Source organism: Tinamus guttatus, unplaced genomic scaffold (assembly GCF_059628265.1).
Source record: "Tinamus guttatus ecotype Peru unplaced genomic scaffold, ASM5962826v1 Tinamus_guttatus_pri_ptg000004l, whole genome shotgun sequence".
Lineage (NCBI taxonomy): Eukaryota > Metazoa > Chordata > Aves > Tinamiformes > Tinamidae > Tinamus > Tinamus guttatus.
Genome location: NW_028288538.1, coordinates 17,579,391 through 17,595,672, shown reverse-complemented (window position 1 = coordinate 17,595,672; position 16,282 = coordinate 17,579,391). Strand labels below are relative to the sequence as shown.

Here is a 16,282-nt window from a genome sequence, read left to right as displayed (position 1 = left end):
CTCCTCAACTTTTTTTTTTTTTTTTAAAAAAAAAGGGAAAGTAAAAATAAACTTATGTGGAGCACGTGCTCTAATGTTACTCTATTTGTTAAAGGTTTATAGTGTTTGAGCTGAATTTTACTTTTTGTGTTGGAAATTATTTAATGGCACATTGTCAATAGCATGCAAGTCTACATGAATGTACTTCAGTAAATACTCCATAAAAGAGCCTTCTAGCAGCCTCAGCAGCAGGATTGCTGGAGCTGGCTGCTGGAGCCTGTCGGAATTCCGCATCCATGGGCAGACGCTCCCGTCCCGAGCCCGTTGCTGCAGGCCAAGCCCCCTTCTGTCACGTGGAGACAACCGCAATAGGTATCCAGATGTGTGCAGCTGGATCTGAGCGTGTTGTTCCTGACCCCGCTCTCCTAATAGACTGTTTCTATAACAGCGTGTTCCAGGCAGTTAGCAGATTTATATCTTTCGCTGGAATATGCTGGTTGTCTAAAGTAGTTTTCCATGGATTCGCTGCCAGTGTGGAGTTCTGGTAGATCATGTCGTCTTGGTCTGGAGTCCTCTTTTACCTGGTCGCTTGCTTTGCTTTCAGCCTGCGGTGTGTGCGTTTTGTGTATTAATTCCAAGATTCCCCAAATATACCAAAATGTTTCATAATTGTAGGTTCTTCCGTTTTACATGCATGTGTGTATAGATGTGCGTATAAATACGTATCAAATATATACAATTCCTCAACTACGTAGAACTGCTACGTAGTTTCCTCAACTACGACATTGTACAAACCACATACATAATACATGTGCCTTTTTAAAGAAGGTACTCATTAAGTGACTTTCAGTTCCTCAGCTACTACTATTTTTAATTGTTCTTTATTTTAGGTAGTGGTTAAGGGAGTGGTAATCTCTTCTCAAGCTTTTGGGGCACAGTTGTTTTTAGAATCACTTTCGTGATTTGAAAAGGTGAAGTGAAAGAGACAGCACCACCAGTTTACTTTTTCAATTCAGCTTCGATGCTTGCTGCATTAGTTATCCCCTAGTACTACAACAGCTGTATTGAGAAAATGATTATTTTCATTTTTGTGCTTTAGCTCAGTTTGCCAAGCTGTTAAGCCATCAATGTTGGAGCCATCTGATGCACAACTGAAAACCTAAGGTTTACAACTTAGTTACCAGTTTAAGGAAAGTAGGTAGTCTCGTAGGCTCTGGTGTGAGTGGGGTTAGTAGCAGCAGTGATGCTGAAAAGTAATAATCCCAATAATAGTGATGCTGAAATGAAAAAATCCCATGCATGCATCTACAAGAAAACAGAGGAAATGTGCCCAAATTAGTGTGGGATAATGCATTAAATGCGTCCAAATGGCCTGCAAAACGACAATCTTTAGACATAATAATTACAAGGGATTTTGAAACACATTCTTCAAAGGGAACTGTCTTGGAAAATTGAACTTTAAAAAAATCAGATGAGTTTCTAAATCAGTTTGGCAGTTCCTCCTAACTTCTTTTCTGAACCAGTATTTTTAGTCTGTAAAAATAAAGCGTGTGCCAGGAAATGAAAGGGCATAGCAAGCAGTACGATTCCGGGAACCTTCTGAGATTCTGATGTGTCTATTGATCATGACATATCAAGGCTTCGCAGAGACCTGCGGCAGAATTTATTTAATTATTTCTGCACAGCCTCAACCCAGTTCTTCTGCCATAGCCTGGCAAACAAGCCCCTGCTGAACGGGGCAAGTTGCTGGATTTAACTTCATGTCTTACAATTAGCTACTGCAAAACTGCTCTGCTTCTGAGCGGGTTATGCTGGGCAGGATGGGGAGGTCTCTCTTCTCCTCCTCCTCCTCTTTGGTTCTTCAGCGCAGCACTGCGGCCATCGCCAACGATGCTACCTGCCTCCAGCATCTCAGGAGCTCCTGCTCTTTTCCTCCCCAGCTCCTTGTTCTTCAGGTTTTAGAGTGTCATCCAAAGGGTGCCTTGGCTGAAGGGTGAAAACTGCATTTCAGGCAGCTGTTGCTTGTGAAATGCAGCACTGCGCCCATACATCCCAAGGTGGTGATTGAAGATCCTTTCTAATTTGTCTTACTTGAGATTTAATAGAAATCATCTGCTCGCTGTTTCAGACTATCTCTTTGCATAACCATTCATCTGGGCTGCTCCAAAAAGAAGAATGTGAAAATAAGACATGGTTAATGTACCCTCTCTGCCCGGAGAGCGGATTTAGCGCAGGGCACTAGCGCTACCGGCGCACCGCCCGTCTCGGCGCTCGTGCGCGCCGCGGTGCCGCGCTTTGGTTAATCGCGCTGAGCGGCAGCACGCGGAGAGGAACCGGCTCGCGGCGCCCGTCGGCACCGAGGCGTTCGGCAGAAGGCAGCCGAGCCAAAGGGAGCAGACGTGGAAGTGGTCCGTGGAGCCCTGCTTTGCGCCCACGGTTTTTCTTTCTAAGAAACGCCGCTGCTCTGTGTTTGTTTCCTTCCATTTTCTCTTCACTGCTCTTGACCCTTCAAGGCCATATGAAAGTAATGATTAAAAATATGTACATGCTTTCTGTAGGAAAAAATGTTTTAGTAGACGTTGAGAGAAACCTCTACAGTGCAGAGCAGACCTACTTCACTGGAACTTCACTTGCTCGACATACTTGTCTCAAGCAATGCAGGGGCTAAAAGTCACTAGTAGGGAACGGCTTGAGAGGCTTGTTTTACAGAGCAGGCTTGAGAGCAGCACCATCTTTCTTTCTTTCTTTTAAATAGGAAAGGAAAGGAGAAATTCAATAGTTGTTCTTAACTAAGAAATGCAGTAGTGTTCTCCAATACGTCTGTAGCTGCTGTAGCAATTGACCGTTTCCCTGACGGTCGGGATCCCTGTGATTGCACTGTGTAATTAATGCCCCTCATTATTACTGGGCATTAGTAAGCCAAATGTGAGCCCACAACCTTCAGACGTGCAGGGCAGAGCAGGAGCTCCCTGTCGCCTCTGATCCCTGCGCTGGGCGCTGAGTCGCCCTGGCCGAACGAGCCGGGCGCTTCGCAGCGTTCCCTCTGGAGAGGAAACCTCTGAATCCTCAGGGCTGTCAAGTGCGAGCAGCAATTTTCTGACTGGCAATCAGCTCCTTTGAGGAGAGCATTTATATCTCGAAAAAGAGCTAAAGAAAGAAGTCGAGTACTGTTTCTGGAAACAAAGAGTGTCACCAATTCCCTTTCTCTTCCCGCCGTGGATGGAGCTTGTTTACAGTGCTTCAGTTGGGTGTCCTGCCCTGAGGAGCGAGTCCTGGCCGCGTTCCAACCTCGCGGTGCTCCAGTGCGTCCGCAGCCTCTCGTTAGCAGCCGAGAACGGTGCCGGCGTCTCCGCTTGGAGGCGGCAGCCAGCGGGAAACCCGCAGCGGGAAGGGGCCCTGGGGGTGCCCCTTGCGTGGGGCATCACGCAGCCGTGTGCGTGGTCGTGCTGCCCACCAAGCACGCGCGTCCTCGTGGTGGGCTCTCGGGAGGAAAACTGAGGAGAACTAAGCAAATCAGCTACAAAACCCACCTTGAGGGTAAAGACAAAAAGCAATGCAGAGTCTCTATTAAAATTCCTTTTTGTTTTTGTTCCTGGCTGCAGTGAACGATGCTTTTGCTGCGTGCATCCTCTCTGCATGGGTTATTTTCAAGTATGGAATCCGATTTGCAGACCTGAAATTGCTGATTTATTCCGGCCCCAGGTAATGTCCCCTTCTCTGCCCTGTGCTGTGCTGCTAGGCCTTTCCTGCAGTGGCAGAGGGACGCGGCGCGTGACAGGGTCGCTCCCAAGGTGCCGCTCGCGGTTTTTCGGGAGCTGACGACGCTGCCTGCTCGGTGTCCAGCTAAGGAGCAGGAAAACCCCCGTGCTCCTCACAGCAGTCCCAGAACAGCGCGTCCATCACGTCAGGGAGGGCCTTTCTTGGCTTTTGGTCCGTAGCTGCACGCTGCTCTTCCCAGCGCGCTGGAAGGTGCCCCTCGATGAAGCAACCGCTCCCAAGGTGGATTTAGTACCACTGTGGCAAATGTACATTGGCAGCACCTGGTGAAGTACGAATATGCTAAAAAACCTCCATTGCAGTATCTAATAATTCCTAATCTAATAATCCCGAGCAAAATTTCAAACATGACCCAGCTCCCTTATGGGGAGGGATCATAGACAAAGCGGTGTCAGAGAATATCTGTTGTAAGGCATGGCTTTTTTTTTCTAATTTCAACAGTAGTAAACAATACTGTTTAACCTGCTGCCTTATAACTGATCACTCATTTCATCGCAATAGTTTATGGCTGCAGATTAAAATTTATTGCATTCATTATGTCTGGTAAAATAGTTTATTCAGATGAATAAGTGACATACTAATTAGGAGAGCAGTCTGAGTGAGGATAAGCTGCTTGAATTTGCTTTGATGGCCCAAAAAAATGAGCTGTAGCCGGTTCCTCAAGGTTATCGGAGACTCTCAAATTGGAATGTCTTGCTTTGATCATAAATGCAAGGAAGAAGTGCGAGGAGCTGGTTTCTCTGTGATGGGAAAAGGAATGAGTTTTTAAAGGAGTCTAGGCCTCTTTTCCAACCACTTGCTGCACCATATGGTAAATGAGGTTTATTAGGGTATACTTTATTTTTATTTGTATTTTCCATATGATTCTTCCCAAGTTAAATTGTTTGCATTCATTTCAGGGAAAAATCCCTTTCGTATCAATCCTCTGCCATCTTACTCCATTTTTTTTCTATCCTGTACATGACATTTCCATACTACTAAACTTTTGTAGCCTTTTCTTATGGCTTCCTTACCTCTGCCATTACCACCTCCTTATATATTCATGGCTATTGATTGGTGTGGATGGTGCCAAGAAATGTGCTGGGGTAACATCCAGGCACCTGCCCCAAGGAGTTTGCAGCCTGAGGCCCCCGTTGTCCGACATCACACACGAGCATGTACTCATTAAAAATGGAAACGGACACAAAAACCTTTGCAGGACTCAGATCTGAGCCTGACATAACCAAGAGTGACAAAACAAGGGAAGGGGAAGGAAGGAGAAACAGGCCATGCCACTGAGATAAGTTATGGTAGCAGTGTCACTTAACCATTTGTGTGGTTTCGGAAAGAGGCGGTTTTGGTAAAATGAAGAAAATGGAATCATGTTGCTATTAAAAGGATTCATCTCTCGCAAGAAGAAGGGTCTTGCGGGAGGGAGGCCATGTGCTAAACATCGTTGAAGTCTCCAAAGTGGAGAATAAGGGAATAAGCTGCCACTGAGCAAATTTTCTGCTTAACTCTGTTAGTTAATGCTTGGTTTAAGCACAGAAATTGGAAGGTTTAAATTTATCCCAGCTGATATAACTGTTGATATCTCATAATCTACATAAACGTCTAATGTGTTTCTGGATCCAGCTGACCTCTCGGTCTCTTGGGCCAGGAAGCATTTGTATGAAATAACTTTCTTTCTACAGATTTAAACAAGCTGCCTCTGAGAACTGTTATTCTTGTTCTATGGGAGACTAAATGGCAATACTCAGTCTGCCTCCTTTACATTATTCATTATTTAATACATCGCAAACATGTTATCTTATTTGTCTGATTTCTGAACCAAGCTATCCTAATCTCTTTAGTCTCAATTAATATGGAAAGCTTTTCACATCACTGATATTCTTACAATGAAAGCATATAATTTGCTGACTGCCTTGCATATTTTGTTGCAGCATTTACATGTCCTGCTGTTGCTCATTTGTGAAAACTTTTTTTAAAAATGTATTTTGACCATTATTTTATTACCTGGTAGGAAAAATATGTGCAAGTTTCCTCTACAGAAATAAAACACATATCCTTTTCATACTTATACTTCTCTCGTTGCTAAACTTATCCTTGATTTTGATAAGACCCCATGTATTTTTGAGTAGCTCAGCTGCTTATTTCTGAAGCTCCTCCAGAGTTTGTGGCTTTACACAGTCCAGTCCCACCAGTTGTTGCTCTTAATTTATCAGTTATTTTTATTTTTAATAATGGCTGATATCATTTTATTTTTACACTTAATTGTCCCAAGTCTTTATTTAGCACCTCTCAAGGAACTTAGGAGGGGGCTGAAGCCGATGCAGGGGGATAATTTGGCTTCCCTGCAATCTCTTCATTCTGCACTAAGGCTGCCATCTGCTCATTCTCTTATAAACTATCTGCTTTTGATGCTACCGTGTTTTGTTTTCTGCCTTTTTTTTTAATCTGATCCTTCATATCCTTTCTAGTATTACTTTGTTATTTCGATAGTCACAAGTTACTTTATTAAGCCAAGGTTTTGGCAGTAGTGTGTTTGACTGTATGAGGGGTTAAGGGTAAAGGTTTTTGTAACTGGAGGTCGCAGCAGTCCAAAGAGGAGAAATGGAAGTTGAAGTTGCAGAACTGATGAATTCAATACTGGGATAATATTGACTGTTTTCATTTTCCGACTGTGCTCAGCAGAAGGATAATCAAAATATTGCTAGGTTTTATAACTGCAGAAACTTATATTGCTGTTCTTCAGGTGTTCCATCGTTGCTGGTTGTGAGTGCTTGAATTCTGTGGAGATTTAAGAGTCTCATGAAGTTTGTTCTTTGACATGTTTTCATGTGCTTAAATAACTGGCAAAAGACACACAGGGCAGGATTTCAAGTGTGTCAAGGATTTCAAGTTCAAATGCGGAGCCTAGGAAAGGTAAGTGGAAGGTGGTTAGATGGGCCAGCGTACGGTCGCAGCGGTGCATCCCCCAAATTCAGCAAAGGGCTTAATTCACATCGTTTCACTGAAGTGTAAACGGCGCTGAGGCAAACTCAAGTGCACTGAACCTAAGGATGGTTTTTATTATTATTATTATGGTTCCCTCCAGTTAATGGGCTTTGCCCTTCGTGTGCTGCTGCCTCTTGGAACATTGGACAGAAGCCTTTTTAGGAAGCAACGTAAACTATTTATAAGTCTGGCTTATCCTATTGGGTCTTTTCTTAAAATACCAAAAACTTGGGCCTCAAAGCCAGTGTGAGAACTTGTCTGGCTTTGTCCTCTAAATGTGATGCTGAAGGATCCGAAGCGATCACTTGTCTAGATCCAAAGAAATTTCTTATCTCCTCCCTGCTGCAGGGAATTACCTGTATTGGTAATTCCATGGCAGGTAAATTTTAAAGAAATGCCCATTTTCTCATGGCAGATCAGAGATTGTCCAGCTTGAGGCAGATTTTTGCTCCTGTTTCTTATTTCTATAGTACTTTTCCTTAGGGGTTTTAGATGGCAAATTCATATTTGTGGGTTTCCTTCACTTACTTAGGTTTTGAAATATTAATGTAACTTAAATTCTTTTTAACTGAGAGCTAATGTTAAGAAAGCTGCGGAGGTTAAAACCAGAAACAGTGTAAGGGAGTATCCCTGCTTTTTTCGTAATGTCTCACAGTGAGTTTGCAGCTATTTGTTTTTTCAGTGTTTTGGTGGCGATGCTGTTCTCCGTCCCATCCGTCGCAGCCCTCGGATTTCAGCAGCAGAGCACAATGAAGTCCACACAGCAGTTCTGAAGCAACTTTGTAGTCTGTCATTGCCTCCTTGGTAGTACTAGAATTAGCTATCTGAAAGGATATTTTCTAACAAAAATAATAAAACTTAGCATTTATGGAAATGTCCATCTGTGCTTTCTGCCGTATTCACAGCTCCAGCCTTGTTGCAATGAACAGATATTTGATGAATGTTACTTTCTGTTCGTTCCTCACGTACCGCTTACAGATTAAGTGCCATGATTCACTGAATATGGCATCACACTTGAAAAATCAGGAGATTTGGTTGCTATTTCTTGTCTTTCACCACCTGGATTTGTGACTTTAAGGAAGATCTGGAGTCACAATCTCTGTACAAAATCTCAGTTATTACCTGCACTTACCTTTGCAAAGGGCTGTGAGATCTGAAAATGCAATTCTCACATTTTTAAATACTGATATTTTAATTTTTATGCGCTGCAGTACTGTATGGCATCTTAAACATTTCTTACTTGATTTGCATTTCGTAATAAATGCTGCAAGCCGAGTCAAAGCCCAGGGCTGTGGGTTACTGAGTGTGAACACGCGTGTGCATCTCAACGTACCCTAACGCTGGCTTCTCTGGCCGTAAAGCTCTGCCGTCCCTGTTTTATTCGTGCAGGTAGCAGCCACTGCAGAGTGTTTCTCTTGGGCTTTGCTTTTCTTTGAAGTTCTACCAAGGATCTCAGCTTGGAGAAGAGATTTTTATTTCTTTTAGCAGCAGGAAGGATGTGCCCTGGGTCAGTAAACCGTGACGCTGGCTGGGATGGAGTGTTTGTAGAGCCTGTGGCCACCCAGGTAGGGCAGTATGTAGGAGTGGGAGCATTTTTTTTCCAGAGAATCTCTTAAAATGTTTGTGATTTCAATGAAAAGAGAGAGAACCCGGGTATCAGCAGGTATCTACATCAGCTCTCGAGTCGATTCGTGCCGTGCTGCACCACGCTGGGGCTGTTGCTTCCAAGGCTGAGCGGGTGTCCACAGCTCCAGCGGTAGCTCAGCCCAGCCCGCAAAGCCAGGGTGGTTTCGTGGTGTCCGGGCTCTCCTGTGCAGGAAGCCCCGTTCCCGCTGCTGGTTTTTCAGGCTGTGGACACTGCTGTCAGTGGTGAGAGGTTCGTGGGTTGTTGCTAGCTATTTAGTGGACCATTGTCTCTTAAGAAGATCGATCAGTGAAATTTATTCTGCAGCATAAAATTTCTGGGCCTGTTCTCATGATGAGGAATGCTGAAGCTGAATGCCCTTTTCCTCCAGGAGAACGATCCAAAGGAAAACTGGGAAATATCTATCTTGGAATGGACTAAAGAGTGGTAGTGTCACGAGTGATGAAGTGCACACTTGTGCACCGTGCTCAGCAGCAGAGCAGGCGTTCATTTAAGAGGAGACTCTTGCAGCATACAGCATTGAAAACACATGTCTAATAGGTGCATTCATTTTAATATGCTCGTTCATTGAGCAGGCCTGATTAATTAGTGCGTGTCACCATCTGGTACTTACCGAGACTATTCATTTTTAAAATGTTGAAATTGTAGGGAATGTTGCACACCAATTAAGTTCCTTTTAATTGGATTATGTTAGTATAAAGTATTACTGGAGAAGGCCTTCATTGCCATTCAGGCAGCATGCGGCTGAGGGAGACCTGCCAGGCTGCAATTGCAGAGAACAAAGGGGAGCTGCTGAAACGCATGTTTATCACCATCTTTGTGCTCTCAGCAAAAAAGATGTCACTAAACCGGAGCCACCAGAACACTTCTGCGTTTCCTGACGCGCGGGTGCTCAGCTGCTCGTGGCCCCTCGCTGCCCCGCGACGCTCGATCCAGGGTCGTCTCGTGCTGCCGCAGGTGGAACCTGCTCTTGCCCTTCTTGTGTTTGGCACCGAGGCGAGGGGCCGAAAGGAGCCGCGTTGTGCCAGGAGCTCCCAGGTGTTCAATTCTCTGCGCCGGCTCCACCGCTGAGCGCACGAAGCGTCGTGACTTGCAGCTGCAGCACCACGTTGGGGCAGAGCTGGGGGAATTTCAGTTGCTTCGTGTCAGTGCACTGCAGCGTTTCCAGGTGAGGTGAGAAGGGATGCTCTTCACCTTGCAAGGAAAGCTTTGGGGTTGAGGGGTGACAGGCACAACGCTGACATGCTCCATGCGCTGTCAGAGCTTTCTTCAGAAGCCTAATGCTGTTCTGTTTTTAGCATCCTGGGTTATTGTCACCTGGATTTTGCTGAGATTTTCTATCATCGAGTAACTCTTCCCCAGCTAGCGGTGGCCCAGGAGGCAGGAGCAGCAACGGTGCCTACCTGTTCCCTGCACTTCCGTGGGCCGTAAGTGCAAACGGGGAAGCTGGAAGGAGAGTACCCGGAGCTCCGCAGCAGCTCGGGGGCTCAGGGGAGGCCTGCCCGGGTCTGTGGGAGCAGTGTCTGCACGTCCGAGCCCCAAGAAGCTGCTCCGTGCGCGCTGGCCGCCCGCCGCGGTCTCTGCCGCCCCCACCACGCTGCAGTGCTCAACTGCAGCTGAAGCAGCGCCCCGAGTCCCGGCGTTGGGGATTCTGCCGTTGAGAGCAGCCTTCCACTCTAGCTGATTCCTGGGTCGCGATCTTGCACTTGGAACAATAAATCTGTTTTGTTAAGGGAGAGGAAGATATCGGAGAAATCACTTTGATTTTGCAGCAGTGAAGAAGTGTGAAGAAATGGGCAGCCTTTTTTCTTTTTTTAGAGTGCAGCTACCTGCTTGCAAGCAGGAAGGTTGCAGTGAATTTAGCCTTCCAAGTGCTCCTGATTTCACAGTAGGAAAGAAGCACCGTGTTACAAATCTTTTACATCTACACCAAGCAAAAAGCAGCCTTGCTCTTGCCTGCAGGTGCAGATTTCCCCTTTGCTGGAGCTGCAGGGTCAGAGCACGCTGCGGAGCTGCGCCTCCCAGCTGGACCCCGTCTGCACCTTATCAAACCCCTCAGTCCATGGTCGGGCTCTGCTTCACAGCCTGTGTCAGAAATCCCGTTAGTGTGTGTGGCTGGTTTTCAACCACGTGCATTAGGCGCTGAAATGTGGACAATTTGATCTATAGGTACATATTTGTCTTGTGTGTTTCCTGCCTGACTGTACACATGTGCATTCGCATGTGCCTGCCTGTGTTTTGGTGACTAGCTGGGTGGCCCCGGTGCCACCGCTGGGCTGTGCAGTGCGTGTCCCCGCGGGGCGGCCCGTGCCCCGTGCCTGGGTGCTGCTCACGGCCGCGCGCGCTCAGCCCGGCGCTCGCCTTGCCCGCGGGAAGCGCATCCGCGTCGCCGCTCCGAGCGAACGGCAGGGACAGCTCCGAGCAACTGGGAACCGGCAGTAGAACGCGCAATTCTCGTCAAAGGGAAGATGTGAAATAGGCCATTTTTGCACCATTTTACTCAATCTTAATAGCAGAAAATGCTTAGCCTAAAAGACCATGGAACGGTCGGTCTGTGCTCGGCTCCGGAGCGGGAGCAGGTTGTGCGGTCTCTGAGCACGCAGAATGGCCAAGTGGTAAAAACGGCACTAGCCCTCTGCTTGGAACTCTGCTCAGAGGTTTTGTGTTACGCAGGAATACATCTGCCAAGGACAGGATTTGAGGTAGCGCGCGATGCTGCTCTGCACGTTCTTGCTCCTGATGATTGTAGGAGAATTATTTCTCGATGTGATTTTTCTGGTTGCAGTACATGGGCTTGTGAAGTGTTGAACCAACAAATCCTGGCAGAGTTCAGAAAACTAGAGCATCATTTAACTCTGTGTGTGTGTGTGTATAAAAAAAGGCTGGATGTCTGGGTAGACCTCCATCTGGCAGAGCTTATATCTGTTAGGTCATACAGAGAAAGCTTTTGGCACCGACTTTCTGGCACGAAGCTTTGTCTGGAAACATATTTAGTGGAGGTACGAAACGGGATGGCTCCGGTAGCTCGGATGTGTCGGCGGCTCCTCGGGCAGAGCGGGGCTCCAGCCCCACCTGGTGTCGGATGAGGACTGATGTTGCAGCCAGCTCTGGGCCAGGGAGGGCCCCGTGCCAGCACGAGGCAACGGGCAAATTTATCCCAGCATCAGGTTTTCCTGATGGTTTATCTGGTTGCCACGCTGATGTAAAGCCTTGCTGCAGCCTTGGTGAGCACAGCAGAGCACCTCATGGATGAGTGAAATTGCAGAGCCTCTCTGAGAACTGCTGCTTTGGCTGGCCAGGCTTGTTAGTATTCAAGGGTATCCGTGCCAGCAGCAAGTGCATTTGCACACAAAGCCTATCAGAAAGAATATCAGCGTATCAGGGTTGTCGATGCCTGTGTTTACAGATGTTGTGCTGAATTCATGAGGACTCCTTCACCTCGGTAAAATCTGTTAGATAATGTTTGAGTTATGCAATGTGGATAAAGAGACCAGACCTGTGGATTTGGCTGAGAAAGCTTGAAATCTTCAGACCTTAATTTAGGAAATTCTCATTTCCTGGACCTGAATGTTCCAAGGACTGTAAAGTACAACAGATCCATGTTTGGGTTTTGCTTGAGGCTGATCATTTCGGGAAATAGTCAGACTCGACCTGCAGCAGACTTTAAAATAGCTGAGGGTAACGCTTTTCTTGGGGGCTAGGAGGATTAGCTACACATGAAAGAATTTTCTAGGAAGGTCACCCCAGCTTTTTTCTTTTTTAATCTATTAAGAGAATTCGATAGAGTTTATCTAAAAATAGCAAGAATAACAGTCCAGCCTGCCTCTTCCGCCGAAGTATCTGTCCAGTAATAATTTAACTTGAAGAAAACGGTAGTAAAATGCCAGAAGAGTTTGGAATTGCTCGAACATATTTTCCCATTTAAGCTGAGCTCATTCACATTTGAAGCTAAAACAAATTATCTGTAATATATTTGAGAGGCTAAAACCTACTCTTACTTCCCTGTCTCACATTTAAATGGTTATGTCTGTGACAATATACACTAATCTTTGGCTTTAAATCCTCTTCTCAGCATTTGATTTATTGGGCAAAACTGCAGGTCAATGGTCCTGAACTAGTCAGAGAATTATTCTCAATCCTCAGTCATTGCCATTTCTCTCTCTTTTTCAATTTCAGCAAAAACAGCTAAGACATCAACAAAGGCTCCTTAGTTATTCGGAGTCATTGTGGAGAGCGCAGCAGAAGCCGGAACAGTCAGAAGCAGCAAGGGTAACGGTTACCTTCGTCCTCCCCATTCTTATCCTCATTTTCTCTCCTGTTTCAGAACGATCGCTGCTTGAACCAGGAGCCCCGCGAAGGGAGCAGTGGGAACACGTGGATGAAGTTCTTGCCATGCACTGAGCAGCACAGCATCAAGCGCGAAGCTCGGGGAAGATGTCTGCTTGCAACACGTTCACTGAGCACGTCTGGAAGCCTGGAGAATGTAAGAACTGCTTCAAGCCTAAAAGCTTGCACCAGTTACCCCCAGACTCTGAAAAGAAAAACCTCTCCCATGGAAATCTGAAAACCAATGCAAACCAAAGCAACAGCCATCGCAGCAGAAATACAGGGAATTTCCGTCCACCTGTGGCAAAGAAACCCACTATAGCTGTGAAACCCACCATGATGGTGGTAGATGGGCAGGGTGTGTGCAGTGAAATCAGTGCCCCGGATCATTGCGAGAATAAATCAGGGCCCGCAGGGTGGAACCGAAACAAAGCTGTCTTGAACAAAAAACCACTGAACAATAATAATGAAGATGAAATTGAAGGTTATAGCCATGTTCATAGGCCTTATGGCAACAATGATGGCATGAGTAAGATACCAAGTAACAATAATAATGGACTGACAGAAGTGTTGAAGGAGATTGCAGGTTTGGATACCACACCTCAGCTACCTGGAAATGAAATGAACTCGAGAGAGACCTTCTTGGGAAGAATAAATAATTGCTATAAAAGATCACTGGAAAGAAAGATCCCTCCAAGCTGCATGATGGGTGGAATGAAGGATTCGCACAGTAAGCATGTTATTCTGAGTGGAAGCACTGAAGTCATAAGTAATGAAGGCGGCCGTTTCTGTTATCCAGAGTTCTCTAGTGGAGATGAGAGTGAGGATGATACATTTTTTGGCAGCATGCAAGAAGAGCACGAGAGCTGGGATGAAAGCGATGAAGAGCTGCTAGCAATGGAAATCCGCATGAGGGGCCAGCCTCGCTTTGCGAATTTTAGAGCTAACACGCTCTCTCCTGTTCAGTTCTGTGTTGACAAAAAATGGAATACCGTGCCCCTCCGAAACAAGTCTCTCCAGCGGATCTGCGCAGTGGACTATGATGATAGTTACGATGAAATTTTAAATGGCTATGGGGAAGAGGTGATCCTCTACGGGCAGGAGAGCATGCAGAGCATGGTATCCTCCGATTCCACATCTCCCGATTCTTCTTTGACTGAAGAGTCTCGTTCCGGAACGGCCAGCAGCTCCTCGCAGAAGCTCTGCAACGGGGGCTTATCTCCCAGTACTCCTCAGGACGTCAAGCTGATTGATCCGGAGTATGAAAGTCTGTGTGGCGATCAGCAGGTGAAGGATGTGTCAAAAGTTTCTCGAAATGCCCCAAAAGGTCTAGAAACCCACAAGGCAGTCCTTGCTCTTCGACTGGAGGAGAAAGATGGCAAAATTGCCGTGCAGACTGATAAGCAAGAGAATAAAAGTTCTTCAGATGTTGCTGGTCAAGCTGTGACTATAAATCTGGTGCCTGTGGAAGAGCAAGCCAAGCCTTACAGGGTAGTGAACATGGAACAGCCAGTTTGCAAGCCATATACCGTAGTAGATGTATCAGCTGCCATGACCAGTGAATGTAAGGAGAATCAGACCGAAACCTCAGAAACCAAAAGCACATCATCTAGCCCAAATTCACCAGGAGCTCCCGGCACACCTCTCGCATCCTCTGCAGCTTCACCTGCACGAGTCAATGCTAATCTGAAAAAATCCAGCGCAATTAGGTATCAGGAAGTGTGGACTTCTAGTACTAGCCCAAGACAGAAGATACCGAAGGTGGAGTTAATTGCTAGCAGCTCAGGACCTTCTGTTCCTCCTAGAAAGGCCAGCCACAAGTCGGCTCCTACTTCACCAACAGCTACAAACGTTTCTTCAAAAACTATCCCAGTTAAGTCTCCCAATTTATCAGAAATAAAATTCAACAGCTACAACAACGCTGGAATGCCACCTTTTCCCATTATAATTCATGATGAGCCTACTTACGCAAAGAGTTCCAAAAATGCTATTAAAGTTCCCATTGTAATTAATCCAAATGCCTATGATAATCTGGCTATCTATAAAAGTTTTCTAGGGACCAGCGGAGAGCTCTCTGTCAAAGATAAAACTACGAGTGTAATAAGCCACACGTACGAAGAAATAGAAACGGAAAGCAAGCGGAGTGAAACTGCAGGGAACAAGCACGCTGAGCCTGCTCAGGGCAAGGGGGGCACTACCAGCACAGAGTGCAGGCTGGGCTCCGTGGCGCAGAAGGTCCAGGAGTTTAACAGCTGCCTCGGCAAAGGTCAGATATCACCACAGAGGAGTCACAGTTCTGACCACAGTTCCCCACCGAAAATTCAAAAGACAAGTCAAGAGCCTGCAGCAAAAATAGAAGGAACCCCGGAGGCTTCTGCAGGCAGCAGCAGCAGCAGAGAGAATGCGAGCGCGGTGCTTTCCCAGATCGTGGCCTCCATCCAGCCTCCCCAGACCCCTCCACAAACACCTCAGGCTGGACCCAAAACTTGTAGTGCAGAAGAGCTCTATTCCTTACCCCCTGATGCAGACGCTACTAAAAACACCCTGGTACGGCCCAAATCGCTGTTTACACCACAGGCTGAAGTGGAGTCGCCCAAGACTCTGGACACCGCTGCCACGAAAGCGCAGAAAGATGCGGGAGCGCAGCCAGGCGCCACCCCTTCCCCAAAGCCAGGGAGAGGCCTGCAAAACACCACGAGTCCCAAAGCGGAGCAGGCGCCACCCTTTCCTCCGCCAAGGTCCACGTCTTCACCCTACCACGCAAGTAACTTGTTGCAAAGACATTTCAGCAATTGGGCCAAACCGACTAGTCCCACTCGGTCGACGGAGGCCGAGTCGATCCTCCATTCCGAGGGCCGCCGAGCTGCGGACGCGAAGCCCAAGCGCTGGATATCTTTTAAGAGCTTCTTCCGCCGCCGAAAGACCGATGAGGAGGAAGACAAAGAGAAGGAAAGAGAGAAGGGAAAGCTGGTGGGTCTCGATGGGACTGTTATACATATGCTCCCCCCTCCTCCGGTCCAACGGCATCATTGGTTCAGCGAGTCCAAATCCGACTCCAGCGAGAAGCCCTCCATTGTGTTCATGTACAGATGTGAGCCAGCCCAAGGCGAAGCGAGGGCTGAGCGTCAGAACGCGGCTGCCGTGGAGTCTGCCCTCGCCGGCGCGCTCGCAAAGGACAAGGGAGAAACACAGGAAAACGCTCCGGAGAGCTCCGAGCAGAAAACAAAGAGCTGTTCTTCACCATCCCAGATTCCCAGGAAAATCCCCAGGTAATCTGCTCATCTTATTCATTCCCAGCATCGTTTTCATTCTCATTCAGCTGTGCCTGAATGCCCTGTATATACTGTAGAAAAGAGAGGAAAATAAGGAGTATTATTGCATTAAATGTGAGATTGAAAATATATATTTATTTTAGGTATCTTAAAGCATTATTTTGCTTAAGCAAAGATCCTCTGCAAAAAATAACTAGGAACAATACCCAGTATTTGAGTTTGTGTCACAAGTTCTTCAAAACGTTCCGAAAGCAAGGTTATATTGCATCAGATATGCTATTTCTACCTTAGGAAAGTGTTGTTAGGT

At 46.6% G+C, this 16,282-nt stretch overlaps 1 protein-coding gene across 1 annotated transcript in view; it reads left to right on the top strand.

Moving 5' to 3' along the window:
• PEAK1 (pseudopodium enriched atypical kinase 1) overlaps window positions 1-16,282 on the top strand; it is a 97,446-nt gene that overhangs the window by 55,853 nt on the left and 25,311 nt on the right. Inside the window, exon 4 of the mRNA XM_088520732.1 lies at window positions 12,702-15,972. Coding sequence (XP_088376858.1) covers window positions 12,812-15,972 — 3,161 coding nt within the window. The 5' untranslated portion in view covers window positions 12,702-12,811. The remainder of the gene's footprint in view (window positions 1-12,701; window positions 15,973-16,282) is intronic.